Source organism: Muscardinus avellanarius (assembly GCF_963383645.1).
Source record: "Muscardinus avellanarius genome assembly, chromosome: 11".
In the NCBI taxonomy this organism is placed as follows: domain Eukaryota; kingdom Metazoa; phylum Chordata; class Mammalia; order Rodentia; family Gliridae; genus Muscardinus; species Muscardinus avellanarius.
In genome coordinates this window covers 22,628,520-22,656,376 of record NC_137797.1, presented here as the reverse complement: position 1 = coordinate 22,656,376, position 27,857 = coordinate 22,628,520, and the positions used below count along the sequence as shown (strand labels likewise).

The following is a 27,857-nucleotide window of genomic DNA, read 5'->3' as shown; positions in this document are numbered from 1 at the left end:
GTTTAAGCTGGGCATGGTGCTCTCCACAATTTAGTGAGACCTTACTTCAAAATAAAAGATAAAATAGGTCTGGAGATGTAGCTCAGAGGTAGAATGCCCCTGGGCTCAATTCTCCGAAGTAGCACAAAAGAAAAAAGGGAAGGAAGAACAGAAAACTAAGCGTTTAACTGGACGTGCTAGCGCACGCTTGTAATCCTAGTACTTGGGAGGCTGAGACAGAAGGATCGGCGGTTCCACGCCTCACCAATTTAATGAGGTTCTCAGCATCTTAGCGAGGCTGTTTCTAAATAAAAAATAAAATAGGACTGAGAGTGTAGCTCGGAGGTACAATGCCTCTGAGTTCCATCCCAAGCAAATCACGCACACGCACACACGCACAGCAAGGCGTTTGACGGAATGACAAAGCGGTAATTCCTGATGGCTGGATGGGAAGTGTCAGGGAAAGAGGCTGGAGTGACTTCGTATCCAGTTCCATGCTGCGTATAGTTCTTCACTTTATTTCCCAAGAAACGTCATTGCCTGAACAAGACGGTTCGAAGAGACACACTCATACAACACACAGAGCCGGCTCGCTACCGGGGTTAGAAAAAACTTGCAGATGCAAGTCAATCCTCGCAGCATGGAAAAACACGTAAAGGAAGAAAGCACTGAGCAGTTCCTACGCGTGTCTAATCTCGCCTAAAAAGCTCCTTGACAAGCCGGGCTGGCTCAGAGGCCACTTGCTTCCGGCGTCCTCCGTTGCTAAGGTAACCGGAAGCGCGGCCTACTGCTCCTCCCAATAAACCATAGAGAACCGGAAGAAGCCGGAGCAGAAGGCTCAGAAAGGAAAAAAAAAAAAAAAAAAAATACTGTCCTGGTGGTGTGGTTGGTGTTAAAATGACGACCTTAGTGCTGGATAACGGAGCCTACAACGCCAAAATCGGTTACAGCCATGAAAACGTCTCGTAAGTGTCCGCTTCCTCCGAGGAGGTCCCGGAGGCTGCGCTTCAACCGCAGACGCCAGCGAACCGCCAACGGCCCCCGCGGTGCTTAGCTGAGCCCGGGGGATGCTCTGGTTGGAGCTGGGTTGGAGATTGTGATGCTTTGAACGGGGATGGATGTGGGTTTTAGTTTTGAGCTGCGTGGCTTCGGAAATGAGATGTATGTTTTTGTAAGAGGAAGTAACCAGAGAAAATGGGCTTCTAGAGATGCGTTCCTGAACTAGGGGTCTGCAAAGTTCGTGAGCCTTCAGAAATAGTGGGCAACTTTTTGGGTGTATATGCATATTCTGGAGACGTAATTACTGGTTTCATCAGCTCCCCAAGGGGTTCTATGATCCAAACAAGTTAAAAACCATCGTGGTAGGGTCCGGAGATTTTGAAGGCTTTGGCCCATGGGGTGGCCTGGCTAGGATCAATTAAACAGAAATAGTACAATGGCATCAAGAAGATGTATATTCATAAAATATATGTGTTTATACAAACCTAAACACATGCTTTTATCCTAACAAATTCACAAAGGATATTTAAAATCCTGCTTACCTTCCTTTGTTATTTTTTTTTTCCTTTTCTTTCATGGGCTCTCACTTTGTTCAGGCTGGCCTTGAACTCCTGAGCTCAAAAGATGCTTTGTGTGTGTGTGTGTGTGTGTGTGTGTGTGTGTGTGTGTGTGTGTGGTATTGGGGATGGAACCCAAGGGCTTTCTACCCCCGCCCCCCCCCCGGGGGGGGGCTACACTCCCAGACCTATTTTATATTTTATTTGGAAACAGGATATCACTAAGTTGCTGAGAGCCTCACTAGGTAGCTGAGGCTGGCTTTGAATCTGTGCAATCCTTCTCTCTCAACCTCCCAAGTACTGGAATTACAAGTGTGTGCCACCATGCCCAGCTCAAGGGATGCTCTTGCCTCTGCCTTCCAAGTAGCTAGGACTATAGAAGGCCTGCCACCATGCCTGGCATCCATATATATCTCTCTCTCTTCCTCTCCTTCCTTTTTTCCCTCCTTCCCTCCCTCCTACTCCCTGTCCAATGAATTCAGGAGTGTTTTACCTCTGAGAAACACCCCTAGCCCTTTCTTATGTTTTATTTTTAAACAGTTTTGCTAAATCACTGCACACTGGCCGTAAACCTGCCCATTTCTCCTGTCTCAGCTTCTAAAATACTGGTATTTCAGGCATGCACCATATGCTATGGCTAATTTCATTTTAAAGAGGACAATCAAATAGAATAGGAATGCAAAATGTTTTTTTGCTTTTGTTTCTTGTGGTACTGGAGATTGAACCCAGAACCCAGGTGCATTCTACCTCTGAGCTACACTCTCAATCCTGTTTTATATTTTTGAAACAAGGTCTCACTAAATTGCAAAGGACCTCACTAAGTTACTGAGGCTGCCCATGAACCTGCCATCCTCCTCGCTCCGCCTCCCGAGTACTGTGATTGTGTGCATGGGCCACCTAGGTGGGCAGGAATATAAATTGTTACCAGCTTCCTGGAAAACATTTTGCCAATGTGTATCACTGTTTATATCCTTTGATTCAATTCTTTTATCACTAATTTAAGGCTTTAACTAGAGGTATGGTTAAAAGTACAAAGACTGTGTTAGAGACATTGTTTATAGTTGGTGGGGGGGGGGGAGCAAATTAAGTGATCAAGAAGAGCAAATTGGCTACATATAATGTATACACTAAAATGCAACCATGCAGTGCAGCTGCTTTGTGAGCAGCTTGTAATCCCTGCATTTGGGAGGCTGAGCCAGGAAGATCTGGTTCATAGACAGCCGAGCTACTTAGTGAGGCCCTTAGCAACTCAGTGAGACCCTGTTTCCAAATTAAAAAAAAAAAAAAATAGGGTTGGGAGTGTAGCTTGGAGTTAGAAGAATGTCCCTGGGTTCCATCCCCAGTACCACACACACACACACACACACACACACACACACACACACACACACAAAAAAAAATTAAAAATTATGTCCTCAAAGAATATTTAAACATGTAGAGAAATTGTGGACAGTATAGTAAGTGAAGTAAGAAGATACAAAACGTTTTTACATTATTATTTCCAATAATGTATGTACAGGTGTGTTTGATAATGGCTAGCAGTTGTCTTTCTACCCAAATTATAAATTCACGGTGGGTAACAACCGTGTTAAAAGTGATTCTTACCTCTGTACTCTGTAGGATCCTGTTAACTGAAAATCTTTGGTTTCATGAAAACATAATTTTATGGTTAGAATTTTGAACTTTTTTTTTTTTTTTTTTTTTTTGCGGTGCTAGGAATGGAACCCAGGGGCATTTGACCTCCGAGCTACATTTCCAAACCTATTTTTCCTCTTTATTTTGAAACAGGGTCTCACTAAGTTGTGGAGGGCCTCACTAAGTAGCTGAGGCCAGCTGCAAACCATGATCCTCCTGTCTCAGCCTCCCAAGTACTGGGATTAAAAATATGCACTACTAATGCCTGGCTTCTTTTTTTTTATTTTTTTCTTTTTTCTGGTGGTGATGGGAATTGAATCCACCCAGGGGCATTCTACCTCTCTGAGCTACACCCCAGCCCTATTTTACTTTATTTATTATTTATTTATTTATTATTTTGTGTGTGTGTGTGTGTGTGTGTGTGGTACTGGGGGTGGAACCCAGGGGCTTTTCTACCTCTGAGCTACATTCCCAGACCTATTTTATATTTTATTTGGAAACAGGGTCTCACTAAGTTGCTGAGAGCCTCACTAAGTATCTGAGGCTGGCTTCGCACCTGTGCGATCCTCCTGTCTCAGCCTCCCAAGCGCTGGGGTTACAAGCGTGTGCCACCACGCCTGGCTATTTATTTATTTTTAATCTTGAAACAGAGCCTCACTAGATTCCTGAGAATCCGAGTTGCTGTCCTCTAAAGTGTGGTCCTTGCTGAGCATGGTGGTGCATGCCTGCAATCCCAGTGTCTGGGAGGCTGAGACAGGAGAATCATAGGTTCAAGGACAGCCTCGGCAAGTAGTAAGACTCTCATCAACCTAGCAAGAACCTGTTTCGAAATATGAAATAAGCTGGGCATGGTGGCGCACGCTTGTAATCCCCGCGCTTGGGAGGCTGAGACAGGAGGATCACACAGGTTCGAAGCCAGCCTCAGCTACTTAGTGAGGCTCTCAGCAACTTAGTGAGACCCTGTTTCAAAATAAAATATAAAAAAGGTCTGGGAGTATAGCCCAGAGGTGGAAAAGACCCTGGGCTCAACCCCAGTACCACCAAAAAAAAAAAAAAAAAAGAAAGAAAAGAAATAAAAAGCCAGGGGTGGTGACGCATGCTTATATTCCCAGTACTTGGGAGGCTAAAATAGGAAGATCGTGCAGGTTCAAAGCCAGCCTCAGCTACTTAGTGAGGCTCACAGCAAATTAGTGAGATCCTGTTTCCAAATAAAATATAAAATTGGTCTGGGAGTGTAGCCCTGAGGTAGAAAGCACCTGGGTTCTATCCCAGTACCACCAAATAAATAAATAATAAATAAATAAATAAAGACAAAATTGAACTGGGGTATATATAGCTCAAAGGTAGAATAATACCTCTAGGTTCAATCCCCAGTACCACAAAAACAAAAAACAAAACAAAACAAAAAAACCTGCTATCCTCCCAGTTACTGGGATTATAGGCATGTGCCACCATGCTCAGCAACTGTATTTTTATTTATTTATTTTTACTGGAGTGGTATTAAATCCAGAAAGACTAGGACCTTTACCAAAGTCCTAACTGTCATCTGTGTAGTGGTGAAGCAGTACCCACCTGTAATTTTATTTGAGAAAGATAAAGGGCCCAATATAGAAGCATGCACCACAACAGCCAGCTAGAACCTTAAAAAAAAAAAAAAAGTACATGCTTTTACGCTTTGAATCCCAGCATTTGGGAGGCGAGACAGGAGAATCGTGGTTCGAGGACAGCCTCAGCTACTTAATGAGGCCTCTGTAACTTCGTGAGACCTTGTTTCAAAATTAAAAATTAAAAAATAGGGCTGGGATGTAACTCAGAGATAGAATGCCCCTGGATTCCATCCCCAGTACCCCCCCCCACACACACACACAATTTTTTTAAGCCAGGTCTTGTGGTGGCGCATGCTTGTAATCCCAGTACTTGGGAGGCTGAGACAGGATCCGCAGGTTCAATGAGGCTCTCAGCAACCTGGTGAGACCCTGATTCCAAATAAGAAATAAAATCAGGCTGGGGGTACAGCTTGGAGGGAGGAATGCCTCTGGGTTCAATCCCCAGTAACAAGCAAAAAAGTTTAAAAAAATGTATATTTTAATTATTTAAAGACAGAATGGAAAAAACAGTTTGGGATATTTTGGTTTGGAGAGTGGTGGTTAATTAAAGATATTTTAAGAACCAGAATATTTAAGGAATAATAATTATTATTTGTCTCCTTGTTTCTAGGGTTATTCCTAATTGTCAGTTCAGGTCAAAAACAGCACGTCTTAAAACTTTCACTGCTAACCAGATAGATGAAATAAAAGACCCTTCCGGACTCTTTTATATCCTTCCTTTTCAAAAGGTAATCCAACTATGTGTCATCCCTAGTATTATACCTTACATGATCTCTATCACACTACATACATACTATGAAAATACTTGCATTTGCGTTTTAGTGATTTCTTTTTTGTGGTGCTGGAAATCAAACTGAAAATATTTTTAGATTTCTGAAAAAATGTAACTTAAATTTTAATAAATATCTAATTAAAACTAAAAATTGAAATGAGATTGTTGTGGTAAGCTAAATGATCACAACTTTATTGATTATGAATACTGAATTTTTTAAATCTTGGTTTTGGGGATTAAACCCAGTGGCATTCTACCTCTGAGCTATGCCCTCAGCCCAGTTTTTTTTTTTTTTTTTTTTTTTTTTTTTTGGTGGTACTGGGGTTCCTGGAAGCCCTCCTTCCTCTGGGCTATACTCCCAGACCTATTTTATATTTTTGAAACAGGGTCTCTTACGCCAGTATGGCTGGCTTCGAACCTGCGCGATCCTCCTGTCTCCGCCTCCCAAGCGCGGGGATTACAAGCGTGCGCCACCATGCCCGGCTCAGCCCAGTTTTATTTGTTATTTTATCTTTTGTTGTACTAGAGATTTTACGCAGGAGCATTGTACCTCCAAGCTACACTTCCAGCCCTATTTTTCATTTTTTATTTTGAAACAGGCTCTCACTAAGTTGCAGAGGGCCTTACTAAGTAGCTGAGGCTGGCTTTGAACCTGCAATCCTCTAGTCTCAGCCTCCCAAGTACTAGAATTACAAGGGTGCGCCACCATACCTAATTATTTGTTATTTTAAAACAAGGTCTTGCTAAGTTGCCAAGGGTCTCATTAAGTGGCTGAGGCTCTCAACTTTTTTGAAGCAGAAAAATATAAGAATTAAACAGTTCGAATATTCTTGATAATTTTTTAAATTCTTTTTTAGGGATACTTGGTGAATTGGGATGTTCAGAGACAGGTTTGGGATTACCTTTTTGGAAAAGAAATGTATCAGGTAACAAATTAAGAGTATGTATTCAAATTCTATTTCCATGTTTTATTGTAATGGAAAATTAAGACATATTTGAAGACTTATAAACGTATGAATATGTTTTCAGTACATATTTATGTCACTTAAGTCTAGCTTGGCTTTTCTAAATATTTAGTAAATGCAAAAGAATAGGATGTCTAATAATGTCTCTAGTGTAACTGTAGAAATACTGAGAGAATGTTGAAGCTTCAGTACTTCCCAAGAACATGCAGGGGATCTTTGTCCTCTAGCCACCAAAGACGCCAGAGAAGAAAGCAGCCCTGGCCCTGTTGCCAGAGGCCAGGAAAGTGATAAATCCCCTGTTTGAGAAAAGGCCTAAAAATCTTGACATTGGCCGGGCGTGGTGGTGCACGCTTGTAATCCCCGTGCTTGGGAGGCGGAGACAGGAGGATTGTGCAGGTTCAAAGCCAGCCGTGCTGGCTTAAGAGACCCTGTTTCCAAAAATAAAAAAGTATAAAATAGGCCTGGGAGTGTAGCCCGGAGGTAGAAGGGCTTCCAGGAACCCCAGTACCACCAAAAAAAATCTTGGCATTGGATGTGACATCCTGCCCAGAAGGGGACCTCCTCCGCTTGGTCAGGTGGCCCCATCCTATCTGTCCCCAGCAGCAAAGTGCTCTCGCCTGCATGTGGCTGAAGAGCCTCCTACCAATAACCAGGCAGGCCAGGCTTAGGACTGCCAAACTGCTGACTGACTGCTTGAGCTGGCCTACAAGTACACCCCAGAAGCAAAGCTCCAGCAGCAGGGACGAAGAAGAAAGCTACTAGAAAAGGGGATGTCCCCAGGAAGAGAGCAGAAGTTAATACCGTCACCACTAGGTGCAACACAGAGGGCTCAGCCGATTGTCTCTCTGCGGGTCTGTGACCATGGGGGTCCCCTCCTGTGTTATCCCGGGGAGGGGAAGGCCACATTGGGGTGTCAAGTTCATAAGAAGATCCACAGCGGTATCACCTTCACACAGTTAGCTCTGAAGACAGAGGAGCTCTGGCTCAGCGGGTGGAAGGTATTCAAGACAATCACAAGGGTAGATATGATGAGATTTCCCCTCCATCACTGTTAGGGCAACATCCTGTTTCCAAAATCAGTGGCTTGAACTACCAAGCTGGAAAAGGAAAAAGTGAAAGAAACTGCCACTAAATAGAGTTAAGTATAGGTTGGGTTTTCTTTTTTCTTTTCTTTTCTTTCTTTCTTTTTTTTTTTTTGGTGGTACTGGGGATGAAGGAACCCAGGGTCTTTCTACCTCCGGCCTATGCCCCCAGACCTACTTTATATTTTATATGGAAACAGGGTCTCACTAAATATCTGAGGCTGGCTTTGAACCTGTGTGATCCTCCTGTCTCAGCCTCCCAAGAGCAGGGATTACAAGCGTGTGCCACTACGCCTGGCTACACCGTTCAGTTTTCTGTGCATAAAAATTCCCCAAAATGCAAACAAACAACAAAAATATATGAGAGAATTATGCCATCTTCTATTTTTTTATTTTTATTTTTGTGTGTGGTACTAGGGGTCAAACCCAGGGGCATTCTACATCCAAGCTGTACCCAAGTCCTATTTTATTTTGTATTTAGAAACAGGGTCTCACTAAGTTGCTGAGGCTAGTCCTGAACCTGCAATCCTCCTGTCTCAGCCTCCCAAGTACTGGGATTATATAGGCATGTGTCACTGTGTGCTGTTTATGTAATTTTTTTTTTTTTTTTTTTTTGTGGTACAGGGTATTGAAACCAGGGGCATTCTACATTCGAGTTATATCCCCAGCACTATTCCTCTCTTCCTTCCTTCCTTCCTTTCTTTCTTTCTTTCTTTCTTTCTTTCTTTCTTTCTTTCTTTCTTCTTATTTTGTTTTATTTTATTTTTGCGGGTCTGGGAATGAAACCCAGAGGCATTTAACCTCCGAGCTACACCCTCTGCCCTATTTTTTATTTTTTATTTTGACACAGGGTCTCACTAAGTTGCAGGGGGCCTCACTAAGTAGCTGAGGCTGTCCGCGAACAACGATCCTCTGGTCTCAGCCTCCCGAATGCTGGGATTACAAGTGTGCGCCACCATGCCTGGCTTATTCTTTATTTTTTGAAACAGGGCCTCACTAAGTTGCTGAGGGCCTCACTGAGTAGCTGAGGCTGCCCATGAACCTGTGATCCTCCTGTCTCAGCCTCCCAAATACTGGGATTACAAGCATGTACTGCCATGCCCGGCTTAATGTAATCTTTTAAAATACAAATCTTTAAGCATTTTTGCCTTTAAAAAATAAAAATAAAAATTGCCCTTCTACTTGCGGTTATTTTTGCATAGTTATCTTTAATAATTTGATAACACTGTTTTCTTAGTGCTACCATTAAGAGAGGCAGGTTGTACAACAGTGAAGTGCAGGTTTCTGTAACCACACTCTCTGGGTTCAAATCCTAGCTATGTCCCTAAGTAGCTATATGAACTTCGGTAACTTACTCAGCTTTGTTATGTCTCAGTTTGCTCATTTATTAAGTGGGGATAATAATTGTGAGGTTTAAATAATTGTGTTTATATATTTAAAATAAATGATGATAATCCCTACGAATTATTAAACTTTTTTTTCTCCTATAGGTTGACTTTTTAGATACTAATATTATTATCACAGAGCCATATTTCAACTTCACTTCTATTCAAGAATCAATGAATGAAATTCTATTTGAAGAATACCAGTTCCAAGCAGTATTAAGAGTAAACGGTGAGTTAAAATTTCTATTGAAATTGAGCCGGGCATGGTGGCACACGCTCGTAATCCCCGCGCTTGGGAGGGTGAGACAGGAGGATCACACGGGTTCGAAGCCAGCCTCAGCTACTTAGTGAGGCTCTCAGCAACTTAGTGAGACCCTGTTTCCAAATAAAAATATAAAATAGGTCTAGGGGTATAGCCCGGAGGTAGAAAGCCTCTGGGTTCCACCCCCAGTACCACACACACACACACACACACACACACACACACACACACACAAGAACGTTAATGGTTCTGGGGTTGAGAGGCCCTGCTCCAAAGCCGCACTGCCTAGGTGTGCGTTCTGATTCTGCTCCTTCTCAAACTGTGTCCCTGGGTGAGACCATTTGACTTCACTGCGTCTCAGGTTTTTCATCTGTGAACTGGCATTTTTTTTAAATCTTTTTTTGATTTTGTTTTCTCTCAATACTGGGGATGCAACCCAGAGGCATTCTACCCCGGAACTATACTCCCAGCCCTGTTTTGTATTCTTTATTTTTGAAACAGGGTGTCACTGAGTTGTAAACTACTTGGGAGGCTGAGACAGGAGGATCACAGGTTCCAGGCCACTCTCAGCCACTTGATGAGACTCTCAGTAGCCTAGCAAGACCCTGTTTCAAAAGAAAAAGAACATAGCCAGGTTTAGTGGCTCATGCCTGTAATCCCAGTACTTGGGAGACTGAGATAGGAGGATCTTAGGTTCTAGGACAGTCTCAGCAACATAGCCAGACTCTCAGTAACCTACTGAGACACTGTTTCAAAACATAAAAAGGCTGGGGGTATAGCTAAGAGCTAGAATGTTCCTGGGTTCAGTCCCCAGTAACACAAAAAACAAACAATACGAAAATAAGGTGGGTGTGGTGACACATTCCTGTACTCCTAGTATTTAGGTTCTTACCAAGTTGCTGAGGGCCTTGCTAAATTGCTGAGGCTGACTTTGAACTTGGAATCCTCCTCCCTCAGCCTCCCAACTACTGAGATTGCAGGCATGTGCCATAATACCTGCCTAGCTGCCATTTTAATAATTGTTGTAAGCTATGAACTTTACTTCTTTAATTAATTAATTAATTTTTTTGTGTGGTACTGGGGATGGAACCCAAGGGCTTTCTACCTCTGGGCTACACTCCTATTTATATATACACACACACACACACACACACACACACATATATGTAATTTTGTGTGTGTGTGGTATTGGGGAAGGAACCCAGGGTCATTCTTCCTCCAGGCTACAGCCCTGACCTATTTTATATTTTATTTGGAAACAATAAATTGTTTTTCCAACACTAAATTGCTGAGAGCCTCACTAAGTAACTGAGGCTGTCCACAAACTGCAATCCTCCAGTCTCTACCTCCTGAATGCTGGGATTACAAGCGTGCGCCACCACGCCTGGCTGAACTTTACTTTTTAAAACAGATCACAAATTTTTCTTTTTATACTTACTATGTATGTGTGACTTTAAGTATGTATATATGATATTTTAAAGTTTAAACACTGTAAGATCTTGTTAGAGTTATGACTATTATTACACATTATTACACATTTTCCTACTAGTTAAAGGAAAAATTCTCCTTATACAATTTAGTGAGACTCTGTTTCAAAAAGAAAAGGCTGGTGGTGTGGCTCAGAGGTTGAATGTTCCAGGATTCAAACCCCAGTATCAAAAAAAGAAGGAGGAGGAGGAGGAGGGTGGATTTTATCTTTGTGCTTGCTGCTTTTCTTCATTGCTTTAAATTAATGGCATTCTTCTCAGGTCTTGAGGCATATGCCTTTAATCCCAGTACTTTGGAGGCTAAGGCAGATGGATTGCAGGTTTGAGACCTGTCTGAGCAATTTAGGAAGACCACATCTCAAAAAACAAACAAAGAAGCTGGGCATGGTGGCGCACGCTTTTAATCCCAGCATTCTAGAGGCTGAGACAGGAGGATCGCAGTTCATAGCCTGCCTCAGCTACTTAGTGAGGCCCTCCCCAATTTAGTGAGACCCTGTTTCAAAATAAAGAATAAAAATGAGGGCAGGGGGTGTAGCTCAGAGGTCGAATGCCCTTGGGTTCCATCCCCAGACCCGCAAAAAATAACCAAGAAAACAAAACAAAACAAAAAAACAGCATTGGTGCTGTAGCTCAGTGGTAGAATGCTCCTGGGTTCAATCGCCAGTAAAAGTAAATAAATAAATAAATGTATGAGACTAATGGTATTCTTTGTCTTGGTTTCTTAATAGCTGGAGCTCTCAGTGCGCATAGGTATTTCCGAGATAACCCTTCTGAATTATGCTGTATTATTGTAGATAGTGGATATTCCTTTACACATATAGTTCCTTATTGTAGAAGTAAAAAGAAAAAAGAAGCAATTATTCGGTGAGTTGCATTTAATTTTCATGTTATTTCTTATTTTGTGTTATTTGCATGTTATTCTTTTGGATGAAGTGTATGATAACTGAACCAGAGTTGAATTCTCCCCTCTTAGGATAAACGTGGGAGGAAAACTCTTAACCAACCATCTTAAGGAAATCATATCTTACAGGTAATACTTGGCTTTCTTTGGGAGGGTGGATTTACAGGAATAATTTAAAATTATTCCTTACATTGACTTATAACTGTATCAGCAATTCTATATTGTTACTTAAAAACATATATAAAGCCAGGCATGGTGGTGCACACTTGTAATCCCAGCATTTGGGAGGCTGAGACAGGAGGATTGCGGTTCACTGGCAGCCTCAGATACTTAGGCCCTCTGTAACTCAGTAAGACCCTGTTTCAAAATAGAGAAGAAAAAATAGGGCTGGGAGTGTAGCGCAGAGGTAATGCCCCTGGGTTCCATCCCCAGTACTGAAAAAAGTGTGTGTGTGTGTGTGTGTGTGTGTGTGTGTGTGTGTGTGTGTGCGCGCGCGCGCGCGCACGCGCGCGCTAGGCATGGTGGTGCGTGCTTGTAATTGTAATCCCAGTACTGGGAGGCTGATACAGGAAGATCTCAGATTCGAGGCCAGCCTCAACTATTTAGTGAGCCCTTCTGCAAAATAGTGAGACCTTGTTTCAAAATATAGAATAAGAGTAGGACTAGGGGTGTGGTTCAGTGGTAGAATGCTCCTGGGTTCAACCCCAAGTACCTAAAAATACAAAACATTATATACATATATATATATATATATATATATATATATATCTCCAAATATTTATTTATTTATTTAATTTTTGCGGGTCTGGGGATTGAACCAAGGGGCATTCGACCTCCGAGCTACACCCCCTGCCCTATCTTTTATTCTTTATTTTGAAACCAGGTCTCACTGAGTTGCAGAGGGCCTCACTAAGTAGCTGAGGTTATCTGTGAACCATAATCCTCCGGTCTCAGGGGATCCCATGTTTGAGGACAGCCTCAGCAAGTAATGAGACTCTCACCAACCTAGGGAGACTTTGTTTCCAAATAAGAAATAAAATGGGGCTGGGTGTAGCTCGAAGGTAGAATGCTTCTGGGTTCAATCCCTAGTACCACAAAAATAAATAAATTGCTGAGAACTGGCTTTTAACTTGCAATCACCATTCTCAGGCTCCCTTGTACTGGAATTACAGGTGCGTGCAACCACTTTTTAGAGAGTTGTATACAATTAAAAGATACAGAGGGATAATTCCCAGGAATTGCAAAATGTTATATTCCTAGCCAGGTGTGGTGTTGCATGCCTGTAATCCCTGCTATTCGGGAGACTGAGGCAGGAAGATTGCAGATTGAAAGCTAGCCTGGACAATTGAGCAAGACCTTATCTCAAAATAGAAAATAAAAAAGGCCGAGAATGGTGGCACATGCCTGTAATCCGTGTCCTTGGAAGGCTGAGACAGAAGGATCACGGGTTTGAGGACAACCTCAGCAAATAGAGAAATTCTCATTAGCCTAGTGAGACCCTCTTACCAAAGAAGAAATAAAATCAGGCTGGGGGTGTAAGCTGTAAGGTAGAATATCTTTGGGTTCAATCCCCAGTACACACACACACACACACACACACACACACACACCACACACCACACACACACTCACAATCAATCAGACTGAGAATGTAGCTCAGTGGTAGAGCACCCCTGGGTTCAAACCTCACACACACTCACAAAAAGTTACAGAAAAAGTTACATTTTGTGTGTGTATGCAGTACCGGGGATGGAACTCAAGGGCATTCTACCCTTGAGCGACACCCCAAGCCCTATTTTTTATTTTATTTTTTTATTTTGAAACAGGGTCTCACTGAGTTGTAAAGGGCCTCACTAAGTAGCTGAGGCTGTCCTTGAACCGCGATCCTCCTGTCTCAGCCACCTGAATGCTGGGATTACAAGCATGCACCACCATGGGCTGACTTAAAAGTTAGATTCTTGTAGTAATCACAGATTCAATTCAGAATATATTTACTGAGTATTTAGGACCATTAGATACTTGAGTGAACGAAAAAAAAAATAAAAGAATTTTATTTTTTTTCCTCATGGCACTTACTTTCCAGGTTAGAAAAATAACAAAACTACTGTGTGTGTGTGTGTGTGTGTGTGTGTGTGTGTGTGTGTGTGTGTAGCCTGGAGCATTCTACTTCTAAGCTATACCCACAACCCTATTTATTATTCTATTCTTTATTTTAAATCAGGGTCTCACTAAATTACAGAGGGCCTCAGTTGCTGAGGCTGGCCATGAACCTGTGGTCCTCCTGTCTCAGCCTCCCAAGTACTGGGATTACAAGTGTGTACCACCGTGCCCACTAAAACTACCTTTTAAATTCTAAGTTAATAGGATTTTTTTCAAAAGATGATGGTGCAGATTTTTTTTATATAAACACTATTATTGACTGCTGATCAGAGCATAACTTGAAATAACTTCTCTGGTAAACAATTTGGCATATACCAAGAGACTGAAGTTAATTGATATTCTGTGCCCCAGAGTATGAATAAATAATGAAGTAGTCAGAGATATAGATATAAATACCTATATTCTATTGATTCTGAGTTGTACTTTTTCACTTTAAATATAACTTAAAATTATTTAAAATTTTTTTTCTGGAATTAAATGTTCAGATAACTGATTTTTTAAAATATTAAATTCTTGTGTGTATGGTAGTGGTGATTGAACCCAGGGGCATTCTACCTCCAAGCTACACCCCAGCCCAATTTTTTATTCTTTATTTTGAAACAGAGTGTCACGAAGTTGCGGAGAGTCTCACTAAATAGCTGAGGCTGGCCAAGAACCTGCAATACTCCTGTCTCAGCCTCCCAAGTACTAGGATTACAAGCGCGTCTCACCATACTCAGCTAAGAATTTAGGTTTTTTGGGGGTGTTTTTTTTTGGTGGTACTGGGGTTCCTGGAAACCCTTCTACCTCCGGGTTACACTCCCAGACCTATTTTATATTTTTATTTGGGAACAGGGTCTCTTAGGCCCGCGCCGCTGACTTCGAACCTGCGCGATCCTCCTGTCTCCACCTTTCAAGTGCGGGGATTACACGCACGCACCACCACGCCTGGCAGAATTTAGTATTTTAAGCACGTGTTTGTAATTCTGAAATTTAATATTTCAACCAGGTGTGGTGGCGCACACTTGTAATCCTAGCATTCGGGAGGCAGAGAGTGGAGGATCGCGGTTCATGGACTGCCTCAGCTACTCAGCGAGGACCTTCACAACTCAGTGAGACCCTGTTCCAAAGGCTAAAAAATAGGGGTAGGGGTGTTGTTCAGAGATAAAATGCCCCTAGGTTCCATCCCCAGTACTGAAAAAAGAAAAAAAATTAATATTTCAAGCATGTGTTGTCAGCCTCAGTAACTTAGTGAGGCCCTCTGCAACTTAGTGAGACCCTTCCTTTTTCAAGATAAAGAATAAAACGATAGAGCTGGGGTTTAGCTCAGAGGTAAAATACACCAGGATTCAATCCCTAGTACCATTAAAAAAAAAAAAAAAAAGAATAAGCCGGGCGTGGTGGCGCACGCTTGTAATCCCAGCATTCGGGAGGCTGAGACCGGAGGATCACGGTTCGCGGACGGCCTCAGCTACTTAGTGAGGTTCTCTGCAACTCAATGAGACCCGGTTTCAATATAAAGAATAAAAAATAGGGCAGGGGGTGTAGCTCGGAGGTCGAATGCCCCTGGGTTCCACCCCCAGACCCGCAAAAAAAAAAAAAAAAAAGAAGAAGTTAGGCGTTGTGGCACATGCTTGTACTCCCAGCATTCGGGAGGCTGAGACAGTAGGATCAGGGTTCACAGACAGCCTCACCTACTTAGTGAGACCCTTTACAACTCAGTGAGACCCTTTTTCAAAATAAAGAATAGCCGGGCATGGTGGCGCACGCTTGTAATCCCCGCGCTTGGGAGGCGGAGACAGGAGGATTGCGCTGGTTCGGAGCCAGCCTCGCTGGCTTAAGAGACTCTGTTTCCACATAAAAATGTTAAAAAATAGGTCTGGGAGTGTATACCAGAGGTAGAAGGGCTTCCAGGAACCCCAGTACCACCACCAAAAAAAAATAATAAAAATAAAGAATAAAAAAATAGGGCTGGGGTGTAGCTCAGATGTAGAACGCCCATGGGTTCCATCCTCAATATCCCCCCCACAAGAATTTAATATTTTAAAATATCAGTTATCTGAGTCGGGCGTGGTGGCGCACGCTTGTAATCCCCGTGCTTGGGAGGCTGAGACAGGAGGATCGCACAGGTTCGAAGCCAGCCTCAGCTACTTAGTGAGGCTCTCAGCAACTTAGTGAGACCCTGTTTCCAAAAAAAAAAAAAAAAAAAAGGTCTGGGAGTATAGCCTGGAGGTAGAAAGCCTCTGGGTTCCACCCCCAGTACCACCAAAAAAAAAAAAAGTCAGTTACCTGAACATTTACTTCCAGAAAAGAATTTTAAATAACTGTAATATTTATATGTATATATATTCCAATCTCTATTACTACTTCCCAAAAAACTAATTAAAAAATATATATATATATTGTACTAGAGATTGAACCCAGAGGCATTTTACCTTCAAACTTCATCCCCAACCTTATTTGGAAACAGGGTCTCACTAAGTTGCTGAGAGCCTCACTAAGTTGCCGAGGCTGGCTTTGAACCTGTGATCCTCCTATTTCAGCCTCCCAAGTACTGGGATTACAAACATTTCCACCACATCCATCTTGTTAATTATATTTAAATTTTCACTGTCTCAAGTTTTATAATTTTATTCGCTAGGCAGCTACATGTCATGGATGAAACACATGTGATTAATCAAGTAAAAGAAGATGTATGCTACGTGTCTCAGGATTTTTATCGAGACATGGATATTGCAAAGTATGTATAATAGTAACGTAGGAGTTCAAAAGTTGATTCTTGGGTGCTGTTACACATAAATAAAACATTTCATGAATCTCTATTTCATTTTATAGGTTGAAAGGAGAAGAAAATACAGTAATGGTAGATTATGTTTTGCCTGACTTCAGTACAATTAAGAAGGGCTTTTGTAAGGTAATTTAAAAAATTCTCAGTGATATTTCAAGTGATCTGTCATGGTCAGTTTGAAAGCATTTCACTTCGTGCTGGGCCTTGATGCAGTTGTTAATGAGTGCTTTCCTGGTTGTCGTTTTTCCAGTGTATAAATTTGATTGGTGAGCTGGGCGTGGTGGCGCACACTTGCAATTCTGGTACTTGGAAGGCTGAGACAGGAGGATCGCAAGATGGCAGCCAACTTCAGCTACTTAGTGAGGACCTCCACAACTTAATAAGACCCTGTTTCAAAATGAGAATAAAAAATAGGGCTGGAGTAATATCTTGGAGGTAGAATGCCCCTGAGTTCAATCCCCAGTACCATAATAAATAAATAAATAAATAAATAAATAAATAAATAAATAAATTTGATTAGTAAATTTCTCACTAAATTCATTTGGAAAAAGAACTGTCAGCCAAATGGTAGCACAAGGGACAGATCTGTAGGTAAACAGTATCATTACCTATATTGTGGTTAATGCTTTTTTGTTTACTTAAGAATTAGATTATGGGCTGGACGTGGTGGCCCACACTTGTAATTCCAGCATTCAGGAGGCTAAGACAGGAGGATCCTGGTTCTTGGACAGCCTGGGCTACTTAGTGAGGCCCTTTGCAACTCAGTGAGACCCTGTTTCAAAATAAAGAAAAAAAATAGGGCTGGGGGTATAGCTCGGAGGTACAATGCCCCTGGATTTTATACCCAGTACCATAAAAAATAAATAAAAGAGAAAGAAAGAAAGAAAGAAAGAAAGAAAGAAAGAAAGAAAGAATAAAAACTGGGACTGGGGGTATAGCTCAGAGGTAGAATGCCCCTGGGTTCCATCCTTAGTACCGCAGAAAAATAAAATTAAATAAATAAACATTAGATTATGGTATACATCTTTAATCGAAACTGCTTAGGAGGCTGAGGCAGGATGCACCAAAAAAAGTATTAACAAATAAAATAAAAGGCTAGCTTGATTAACTTAGTGTGACCTTGTCTCAAAAATAAATAAATAAGCCAGGCGTGGTGGCGCATGCTTGTAATCCCAGCATTTGGGAGGCTGAGACTGGAGGATCGCAGTTTGCGGGCAGCCTCAGCTACTTAGTGAGGCCTTCTGCAACTCAGTGAGACCCGGTTTCAAAATAAAGAATAAAAAAAAAAAAAATAGGGCAGAGGGTGTAGCTCGGAGGTCTAATGCCTCTGGGTTCCATCCCCAGACCTGCAAAATAAATAAATAAATAAATTAATTAATTAATTAAACAAACATGGTGGCCCATGCCTGTAATCTCAGTACTTGGGAAGCTGAGATAGGAAGATCCCAGGTTTGAGGCCAGCACACACTTTAATATATAGTAAGATCTTGTTTCAAAATAAAAGACAAAAAGGGCTGGGAGGTAGTTCAGTAGAATGCCCCTGAGTTCAATCCACAGAACCCGAAAGCAGGGGTGCCTGGGGATGTAGATCATGGTAAAAGTGTTTGCCTACCATGTGTTAGGTCCTGGGTCCAATCTCTAGCACTACTCCCCCAAAGCCTAATTTAAATCTAGCTAGAAATTAGTTATTTTCCTCTGGAGAAAATCAATGATTTATATTTGGCACTGCTGGAGTTTGAACCACTGCTCTACTTCCTCAGCCTCAATTGTGAAAAATATTGACATAGCTTACCCAGTGTTAAATTTTACTCATGTTTATCTGATAGAATCAGATTGTAGCTGAAAAGGGTAAGATCCATGCACTTTCAAGTGTTGAGAATTAGTTTATCTTGGATGTCAGAATGAAGTAATTTCTCCTTATTTCTTTTTCTTTTTTTTTCCCTTTTTTTTTTTTTTTTTTTTTTTTTTTGCAGTACTGGGATGGAACCCGGGGCATTCTACCTCTGAGCTACACCCCTATCCCTATTTTTTATTCTTTATTTTGAAACAGAGTCTCACTAAGTTGCAAAGAGCCTCACTAAGTAGCTGAGGCTGTCTGTGAACCGTGATCCTCCTGTCTCAGCCTCCTGAATGCTAGGATTACAAGCATGCACCACCATGCCTGGGTTTTTAATTTATTTTGAAACAGGGTCTCACTGAGTTGCAAAGGGCCTTTGATCAGCTTGGGTAATGACAATTCTGTGTTTGGGTCAGTGTGAAGTTTGCCCTTTTAGTTACTGGCTTGATGAAGACTGTTGGGAAGTTAAAAAGCCTTAGAAAAGAAAGGAGACATTTATAATGATATTCTTTACAGTACATTTTAGAATAATGAAAAATTTGAAACAACCTAAATATGCATTAACAGAGGGGAATAAATATTTTTATATACTCTTATAAAATAATAAGCACTATTAGCCTGGTGTGGTGGTGCACGCTTGTAATTCCAGCATTTGGGAGGTGGAGACTGGAGGATCACAGTTCATAGACAGCCTCAGTTATTTAGCGAGGTCCTTCGAAACTCAGTGAGGCCCTGTTTCAAAATAAAGATTAAAAAATAGGGCTGGGGTGTAGCTCGGAGGTAGAATGCCTCTGGGTTCCATCCCCAGTACCAATAAACAAAACAAAACAAAGAAAGAAAGAAGCATGATGTTTAGCCAAAAGCAGGCTTTAAAAAGCCATATATAGTTCCATTCTATACAGAATAATAATTTGTGTTTATGGATACATAAAAGTATAAGATGAGGCCACATTAAGCTGGTTGATGGATACATAGGTTTTATATAATTATTCATATTTAGTATACTTTTCTGGGAAGGTATTAGGGATTGAATCCAGGAGCATTCTACTGCTGAGCTACAATTCCAGCCCTGTTGTTGTTGTTTTTTTGCGGGTATGGGGATGGAACCCAGGGGCATTCGACCTCCGAGCAACACCCCCTGCCCTAGTTTTTATTCTTTAATTTGAAAAAGGGTCTCACTAAGTTGCGGAGGGCCTCACTAAGTAGTAGCTGAGGCTGTCGGCGAACCACAATCGTCCGGTCTCAGCCTCCCAAATGCTGGGATTACAAATATGCACCAGCACATCTGGCTAATCCCAGCCCTTTTGAAACAGGGTCTAGCTAAATTGCTGAGCCTGTCTTTGAACCTGTAATCCTCCTGTCTCAGCTTCCCAAGTATTGGGATTACAGGGATGCAGCACTCTGCCTGGCTTGCTTGAAATAAAATTTTTTTGAAATATTATAGGCGAGAAATACAAATCAGGATTCATTAAAAAAAGCTGCCCCCAGTCGTTGAGACACTTAATCTCTTTCTCATTTGATGCACTTGAGCTTCATATTTTATAGCTGATTGAAACAGTCCAGTGATATGAGAGGCCTTGTGGCATTTCGTAGCAGGAATCTGTATTTATATAAGAATGGACTCTGAGTAATGTCTCAGTGATTTCCAGTCTGCCCAAACCTTACCCATCATTGTAATTACCTGGGCACTGTACATCTCTATAATCCATCTATCCATCCATCCATCCTATATCCATATTCTCAGCTCCTCTCCCTAGAAGTGCATAGTTCATTAAGTTTGAAAACTTAAAAAAAGGAAAGAAAATCTCTTCTGGAAACTAGGAAAGTTTGTTTTTGTGTTTATGGTTGGGCATTGAACCCAGGTGCATTCTATCTCCATGCTACGCCCCCAAACCCTTTTCTATTTTTTATTTTTAAAAATTTTTAATTTTTAAATTTTTTTGTGGTACTGGGGGTGGAACTCTCAGGGGCTCTTCTACCTCCGGGCTACACTCCCAGACCTATTTTATGTTTTATTTGGAAACAAGGTCTCACTAAGTTGCTGAGAGCCTCACTAAGTAGCTGAGGCTGGCTTTGAACCTGTGCAATCCTCCTGTCTTGGCCTCCCAAGCACTGGGATTACAAGCGTGCACCACCACACCTGGCTCCTATTTTTTATTTATTTATTGAAACAGGGTCTCACTAAACTGCTGAGAATGTCACTGTGTTGCTAAATCTGTCCTAAAACCTGCAGTCTTCCTGTCTTAGATTCCTCAAGTAGTGAGATGACAGATGAGTGCCACCATGCCTGCCCAATCTGTCGCTCTCTCAATCCCTCCCCCCCTTGTTCTTATTACTGGAGATTGAACTCAGGAGGTTTTTGTTGTTGTTGTTGTTTTTAAATTCTGAGCTACATGCCCAACCATATTTTATATTTTATTTGGACACAGGGTCTTGCTAAGTTGCTGAAGGTTTTTCTTAGTTGCTGAAGGTGGCCTCAAACTTGGAATCCTGTCTCAGCCCCCCAAATACTGGGATTATAGGCATGCACTACCACACCCAATCTTTCTCCTTTTAAACACTTTTCTCAAGTCAGGCTTGGTAGTACACACCTCTAATCCTAGTACTTGGGAGGCTGAAAGAGGAAGGTCACATTTGAGGACAGCCTTAGAATATAGTGAGGCTCAGTCACCCAGCAGGAGTTGTTTCAAAATAAAAAAAAATTAAGCCGGGTGTGGTGGCTCACGCTTGTAATCCCAGCATTTGGGAGGCTGAGACAAGAGGATCGTGGTGACAGCCTTAGCTACTTAGGCCCTCTGCAACTCAAATAGGCCTGTTTTCAAAATAAAGAATAAAAAATAGGGCTGGGTGTGTAGCTTGGAAGTAGAATGTCCCTGGGTTCCATCCTGAGTACTGAAAAACAAATAAATTAAAATTAAAAAATTAAAATAGGACTGGGGGTATAGCTCAGAGATAGAATACACTTGGGTTCAATCCCCAGCACCACACAGGAAGGAAGGAAGGAAGGAAGGAAAGAAAGAGGAAAGGTACCTGCCAAAATTTAATGCACTTGTACTTTTCTGACCTTAATTGAGAAAACCACCTTCATCAATAATTACCACTTTCTGCAAAACCATTATAACAAAAACTGATCATTTTTTCAATTGTTCCAGAAGTAAATTTAGGAGGCCTGCGCAGTAACTATGGCCTGTATCGACTAAAATAGCAATCCCAGCAGTCTTTCACTTGTCTTTCAAATCCCTTCATTTGTCTATGTCTTAAAAGAAACTCTTTTTTCTTTTTGCCAGGCGTGGTGGCGCAGGTTTGTAATCCCAATACTTGGGAGGCCGAGACAGGAGGATTGCAGGTTCCTTCTGCAATCAATTTCCAACTGATATAGTCCTTATCCTTGAAATTACCTTAGAATGCCAACTTATATGAGGCCTGTCTATAACAAACACACACTTTAAACAAACCTGATTCTACTCTCTTGTTATTTATTTTCCACTCATTCTCTGAACTCTGTTCCTGAGTAAAAAAGATTCTCCTTCCTCAACATTACACATTCATATAATAACCCAAAAATAATACAAAATATTCCTCCCACTACATTGCTATACTCTTAACCTGGATATGAAGGATTCAGATTTCTTTCACTTGGGAATTCCATGTGCAAAACATCTTTCCTGAATAAAATCTCCCATGTTATTTCTTTTTAATCTCAAAATAGAAAGAGTAGAGGATGTAGCCCGGAGGTAGCATGATTCTGTTTTCAATCTCAAGTACAACATTGGGGGGGGGGGGGTTAAAACTTCATGTAAAACTGAAAATGGCTTGAGTTTAAGGATTGTAACTCATTTTGTCAAGACAGAAAATAATCTGACAGGTGCAGACTTAGATAATTTCAGCTGTGGAAATGTCGAAGGTAATCTAATACTACATTAGTTTCTGTTTATAAGAGTACAATTCCAAAAAAGTTTTTTGTTTTGTTTGTGTTTTGTTTTGTTTTGTTTTGATTGGATTTTGGTACTCTGGATGGAACCCAGGGGCACTCTGCCTCTGAGTTATACCCCCAGCCCTATTTTTTTTATTCTTTATTTTGAAACCGTGTCTCACTAAGGTGTGGAGGGCCCTCACTAAGTAGCTGAGGCTGGCCACAAACCTATGATCCTCCTGTCTAGCCTCCTAAGTACTGGGATTGCAAGCATGTGCCACCATGCCCGGGCTCATTGTAGGTAGATCATGAAGTTTCTTCCTCTATGTCCTCTTTTTCTTTTTTTATCTTTTTTTAAATACACGAAAGAAGCCAGCCGTGGTGACGCATGCTTGTAATCCCAGTACTTGGGAGGCTGAGACAGGAATATCTGGGTTTGCAGACAGCCTCAGCTACTTAGTGAGGCCCTTTGCAACTCAGTGAGACCCAGTTTCAAAACAAAGAGTAAAAAATAGGACTGGGGCATAGCTCGAAGGAAGAATGCCCCTGGGTTCCAACCCCAGTAATGCCAAAAAAAAAAAAAAAAAAAAAAAGATAACTGCTAGATTATCTTTGGGGGAATAACTATATTAGAGTGAGTAGTGTTGCATTTGTTTAGTTTTAGCAATAGAAAAAAAGGTCACATTTTTCTAACTTTTGAGAATCCCGAAATTTCTAATAACATGGTTAATATGTTATTACATATTAGATAATGTAACTTGAACTAATTATTATTAGTCATGTGAACTAGATATTATAACTTGAACTTTTTATCTTATTTTTCTTTAAGCCAAGAGAAGAAATGGTGTTGAGTGGAAAATATAAATCTGGGGAACAAATTCTTCGTCTGGCCAATGAGAGATTTGCTGTTCCAGAAATACTTTTTAATCCTTCTGATATAGGCATTCAAGAAATGGGAATCCCAGAGGCTATTGTCTATTCAATTCAAAATTTACCTGAAGGTACATCAATAATCATAGTAAAATATTAAAGAATAATGATATTTTTTCAAAAATCAAAAGCCATGTAAACACTGTTTCTTCTAAATAATTTTAGACAAATGGCATCTGTTTTATCTGCAGAAATTTTCAGATCCCATAAAGCACTTAAATAGTTTTTACCTGTTCTGGATTAAAAGTTTTGTTTTATAAAATTTATCCTGGTCTGTTGAGCCAGGCGTAGTGGCACATGCTTGTAATCCCAGCGCTTGGGAAGCTGAGACAGGAGGATTGCGCAGGTTCGAAGCCAGCCTCAGCTACTTAGTGAGGCTCTCAGCAACTCAGTGAGACACTGTTTCCAAATAAAATAGAAAATAGTATACCCCGGAAGTAGTAAAGCCCCTGGGTTCTACCCCCAGTACCAACCCCGCCCCCCCAAAAGAGAGAGAGAGAGAGAGAGAGAGAGAAAAGTCATATACACTTTGGTACCTTAACATATCATAGCATTTTCATATTAATTTCACATTATATAAAGTTATATTTATGCCATCCAGTACTTTGTGCTATACTGTTTTGATAGTATGTTGTGAAACTCAGTATAAGGAAACTGCCTTTATCTTGGTGAACAGAAGCGTTAGCCAGTACCCATTAGTTTCAGGTGCATTTCCCAGCGGTGCTTCATAGGCCTTAAACTCTGGCTAATCTATGGCACTTGATGTTTGCTTTAGATCATTTCTTTAAATGTCATTTTATTAGCATGAGTTTTTATCACAGTAAAAATGTATGTCATAGTGAGATAACATGGAAATGTAGGCTTGCAGGTTAAAAATGTCATGAAAGACCTTTTCATTCTTATAGCAGTCTATTATCACAACCTATAGCAAGACCTCCTCCGTTTCAAAGAAGGATTATAATTATCAAATGTCGGCCATAGAATGTTACTTGTTTATATACAGCCTGTATCAACAGTCAGTAGTTCACCCCCTCACCTTAGATTTTTTTTAAAAAGATCTACAAGGTCTTATTTTACTCTAACCTTGTTACAAATCTTAAAATAGGCTTAAAAAATTATATGGTTTCTCAGCCAGGCATGGTGGCTCACGCTTGTAATCCCCGCGCTTGGGAGGCAGAGACAGGAGGATCGATCGCGCAGGTTCGAAGCCAGCCTCGCACGCTGGCTTAGGAGACCCTGTTTCCAAATAAAAATGTAAAAGTAGGTCTGGGAGTGTAGCCCGGAGGTAGAAGGGCTTCTAGGAACCCCAGTACCACCAAAAAAAAAAAAAATATATATATATATATATATATATACATATATATATATGGTTTCTCAACTAGTAATTTTAATCCCTCATCCTTCTTTACCTAAATCCTCATCGTGTCTTTCCAGAAGGATAAGTAAACAGATTTTCTGATGCCTTTTTTCTTCTTTCTTTTTTCTCTTACAGAAATGCAGCCACATTTTTTTAAGAACATTGTCTTAACAGGAGGGAATTCCCTTTTCCCAGGATTTCGGGATCGGGTTTACTCAGAAGTTCGATGTCTTACTCCAACAGATTATGACGTTTCTGTTGTGCTACCTGAAAAGTAAGTGTTGGTTTTCACAGAAACAAGTGTGAACCTGGCGTGGTGGCGCACGCTTGTAATCCCCGCACTTGGGAGGCTGAGACAGGAGGATCGCGCAGGTTCGAAGCCAGCCTCGGCTACTTAGTGAGGCTCTCAGCAACTTAGTGAGACCCTGTTTTCAAATAAAATATAAAATAGGTCTTGGAATGTAGCCTGGAGGTAGAAGGCCCTGGATTTCATCCCCTGCATCACATACACGTACACACACACAAAAAAAAAAAAAAAAAAAAAAAAGAAAGAAAAGAAACAAGCATGGTTGCCAGGTGTGGTGATGCATGCCTGCAATCCTAGTACTTGGGAAGCTGAGACAGGAGGATTGTAAGTTCAAAGCCAGCCTAAGCAATTTAGGCTATGTTTCAAAATAAGAAACTAAATAAGCCAGAGGTAGGCCGGGTGTGGTGGCACACACTTGTAATCCCAGCATTCCGGAGGCGTAGACTGGAGGATCACAGTTCACAGACAGCCTTAGCTACTTAGTGAAAGTAGAAATAGAAATGAGTTATAACACAAAGATAGCCTTGTTATTGTTGTTGTTTGTTTTTGTGGTACTGGGGATTAAACCCAGAAGCATTCTATTTCTGAGCCACACCCAGCCCTATTTCTTTTTTACATTTTTGTGTCACTGGGCATTGAACCCAGAGGTAATCTGCTTCTGAGCTAAACCCGCAGCCCTATTTTATTTATTTTTTATTTTGATTTTCTTTATGGCTGAGTAAAATTTCATTGTGTACATATCCCATAGTTTTGTAATCCATTCATCTGTTGATAGACATCTTGGCTGTTTTTATTATTTTTTAATTTAATTTTTTTTGTGGTACTGGGGATTGAACTCAGGGACATCCTACCTCTGAGCTATACCCCCATCCCTATTTTTTAATTCTTTATTTTGAGCCAGGCATGGTGATGCATGCTTATAATCCCATCATTTGGGAGGTTGAGACCGAGGATCACAGTTTGCGGACAGCCTCAGCTATTTAGTGTGGCCCTCTGCAACTCAGTGAGACCTGGTTTCAAAATAAAGAATAATAAAAAAAAAAGGGCAGGGGGTGTAGCTCAGAGGTTAAATGCCCCTGGGTTCCACCTACAGACCCCTCCCCCCAATTCTTTATTTTGTAATAGTGTCTTACTAAGTTGCAGAGGGCCTCACTCAGTAGCTGAGGCCTACCACTAACATGCGATCCCCTATCTCAGCCTTCCAAGTGCCATTACACCAGGCTATTTTTTTTTTTTTTTAATTTTTAAACAAGGTCCTGCTAGGTTGATGAATGTTTCACTTCCTGCTGAGGCTGTCCTTGAACCTACAATCCTCCTGTCTCAGCCTCCCAAGTACTAGGATTATAGGCGTGTACCACCACCTTCAGCTCCCTGTTTTATTTTTTATTTTGAAAAAGAGTCTCACTAAGTTGTGGAGAGCTTTGCTAAATTGCTGAGGCTGACTGAAAACTGGGGATCTGTCTAAGCCTCCCAAGTACTGAGATTACCAGCATGCATCAGCGCGCCTGGCTGTTCCGATTTTACCTGTTACCTGTGTCCTACCATGTGATTGTTTATCACTCACTATGTCACTATGTCTTCTAAATGTTTCATTTGTTAAAAGCAAAAAAGTATAGCAGTAAATGCACAGACTGTGAAAAGAGTTCTGCTTTCAGTCCACGTCCATACTAAATCATAGTTCCAGAAGCTCATAGTAATCTCAGAAGCTCATTTCCCAAATCTATAAAACACGAATTATAATGGCTATTTCATGGGTGGTCGTGAGATTTAATTTGATGATACATCTTTACTACAAACAAGACTTAGACTTAGTTATGACATCGTTTTCCTTTTAGTTATGTTTTCATCTTTTGTTTGCTTTCTTGCTTTTGTTAGAAGTGTAGGGCTCATAAATTGGGGCATAGGAAGGGTACACCCCACTATTTTGTAGTGATGACCAAAATTCCTTTTCTTCTGAGTTTACTCATGTGAAACTTATGTTTATTTCTAAACTTTTTTTTTTTTTTGGTGGTACTGGGGTTCCTGGAAACCCTTCTACCTCTGGGTTATACTCCCAGACCTATTTTTATATATTTTATTTGGAAACAGGGTCTCTTCAGCCAGCGCCGCTGGCTTCGAACTTGCACGATCGTCCTGTCTCCGCCTCCCAAGCGCGAGGATTACAAGCGTGCACCACCACACCCGGCTATTTCTAAACTTTTAAGTGATATTGTTTCAATCTGGGTAGAATTTGGAACATTTTAGTAATGTTTCAAGCATTTCAGTTGTTTTTATAAATCATCAGTTGATGATTTCTGCAAAATCATCTGGACCCATTTATTTTATCTTTCCTTTCAGCCCTATTACTTATGCCTGGGAAGGTGGAAAATTGATATCAGAGAATGATGATTTTGAAGATATGGTAGTAACGCGAGAAGATTATGAAGAAAATGGACATAGTGTCTGTGAAGAGAAATTTGATATTTAGGGAACATTTCTGAATGGAAGTCTGGATTGATTGCAACTGAAAACTTTGATTTCAGTGTTCCTTTTAAAGGAGATTGAGGATCTGTTACCTTTCATGCTAAGACACAGTCGTGAACTTATGTGACTACTTTGATCTGTGGCTAATTTTCAAAGGCTCCTTAGGTGAGTTATTATAGGGAACTGTAACTCAGCCCACATTTTCATTTAGGAGCTAGATGATCTTCACAATGCTTATGCTGTTTCTGAGAGTAGATTCTTTTTCATTAGAAGACAAAAGAGTGATTGGAGTGGAATCCTTTATAGCTAAAAGCACAAATTTAACTGTCTCACTGGTCAGTTTTTATTAGATGGTAGTTTTGTGTGACTTTGACTAGGAATTGGCCAAAGCGTTTATAGTTTGATGTGATTTCTCTGACTCTTAGAACCAAATACTATATTTAAAAGTTGTAATTCTTATTTATGCATAATAAAGATGAAAATCCTAATCTT

The 27,857-nt window shown here is 40.9% G+C and overlaps 1 protein-coding gene across 1 annotated transcript; it reads left to right on the top strand.

The window, feature by feature from the left end:
• Positions 1 to 876: 876 nt before the first annotated feature.
• Positions 877 to 27,369, top strand: ACTR6 (actin related protein 6; the record flags this gene model as incomplete). Its single annotated transcript, XM_080705070.1, has 11 exons — positions 877 to 944; positions 5,388 to 5,505; positions 6,407 to 6,475; positions 9,087 to 9,210; positions 11,459 to 11,594; positions 11,704 to 11,760; positions 16,412 to 16,510; positions 16,606 to 16,684; positions 23,138 to 23,309; positions 24,731 to 24,869; positions 27,240 to 27,369. The coding sequence occupies 11 exons, from the start codon at positions 877 to 879 to the stop codon at positions 27,367 to 27,369; spliced, it is 1,191 nt and encodes a 396-aa protein (XP_080561196.1).
• Between the last annotated feature and the right edge of the window lie 488 nt (positions 27,370 to 27,857).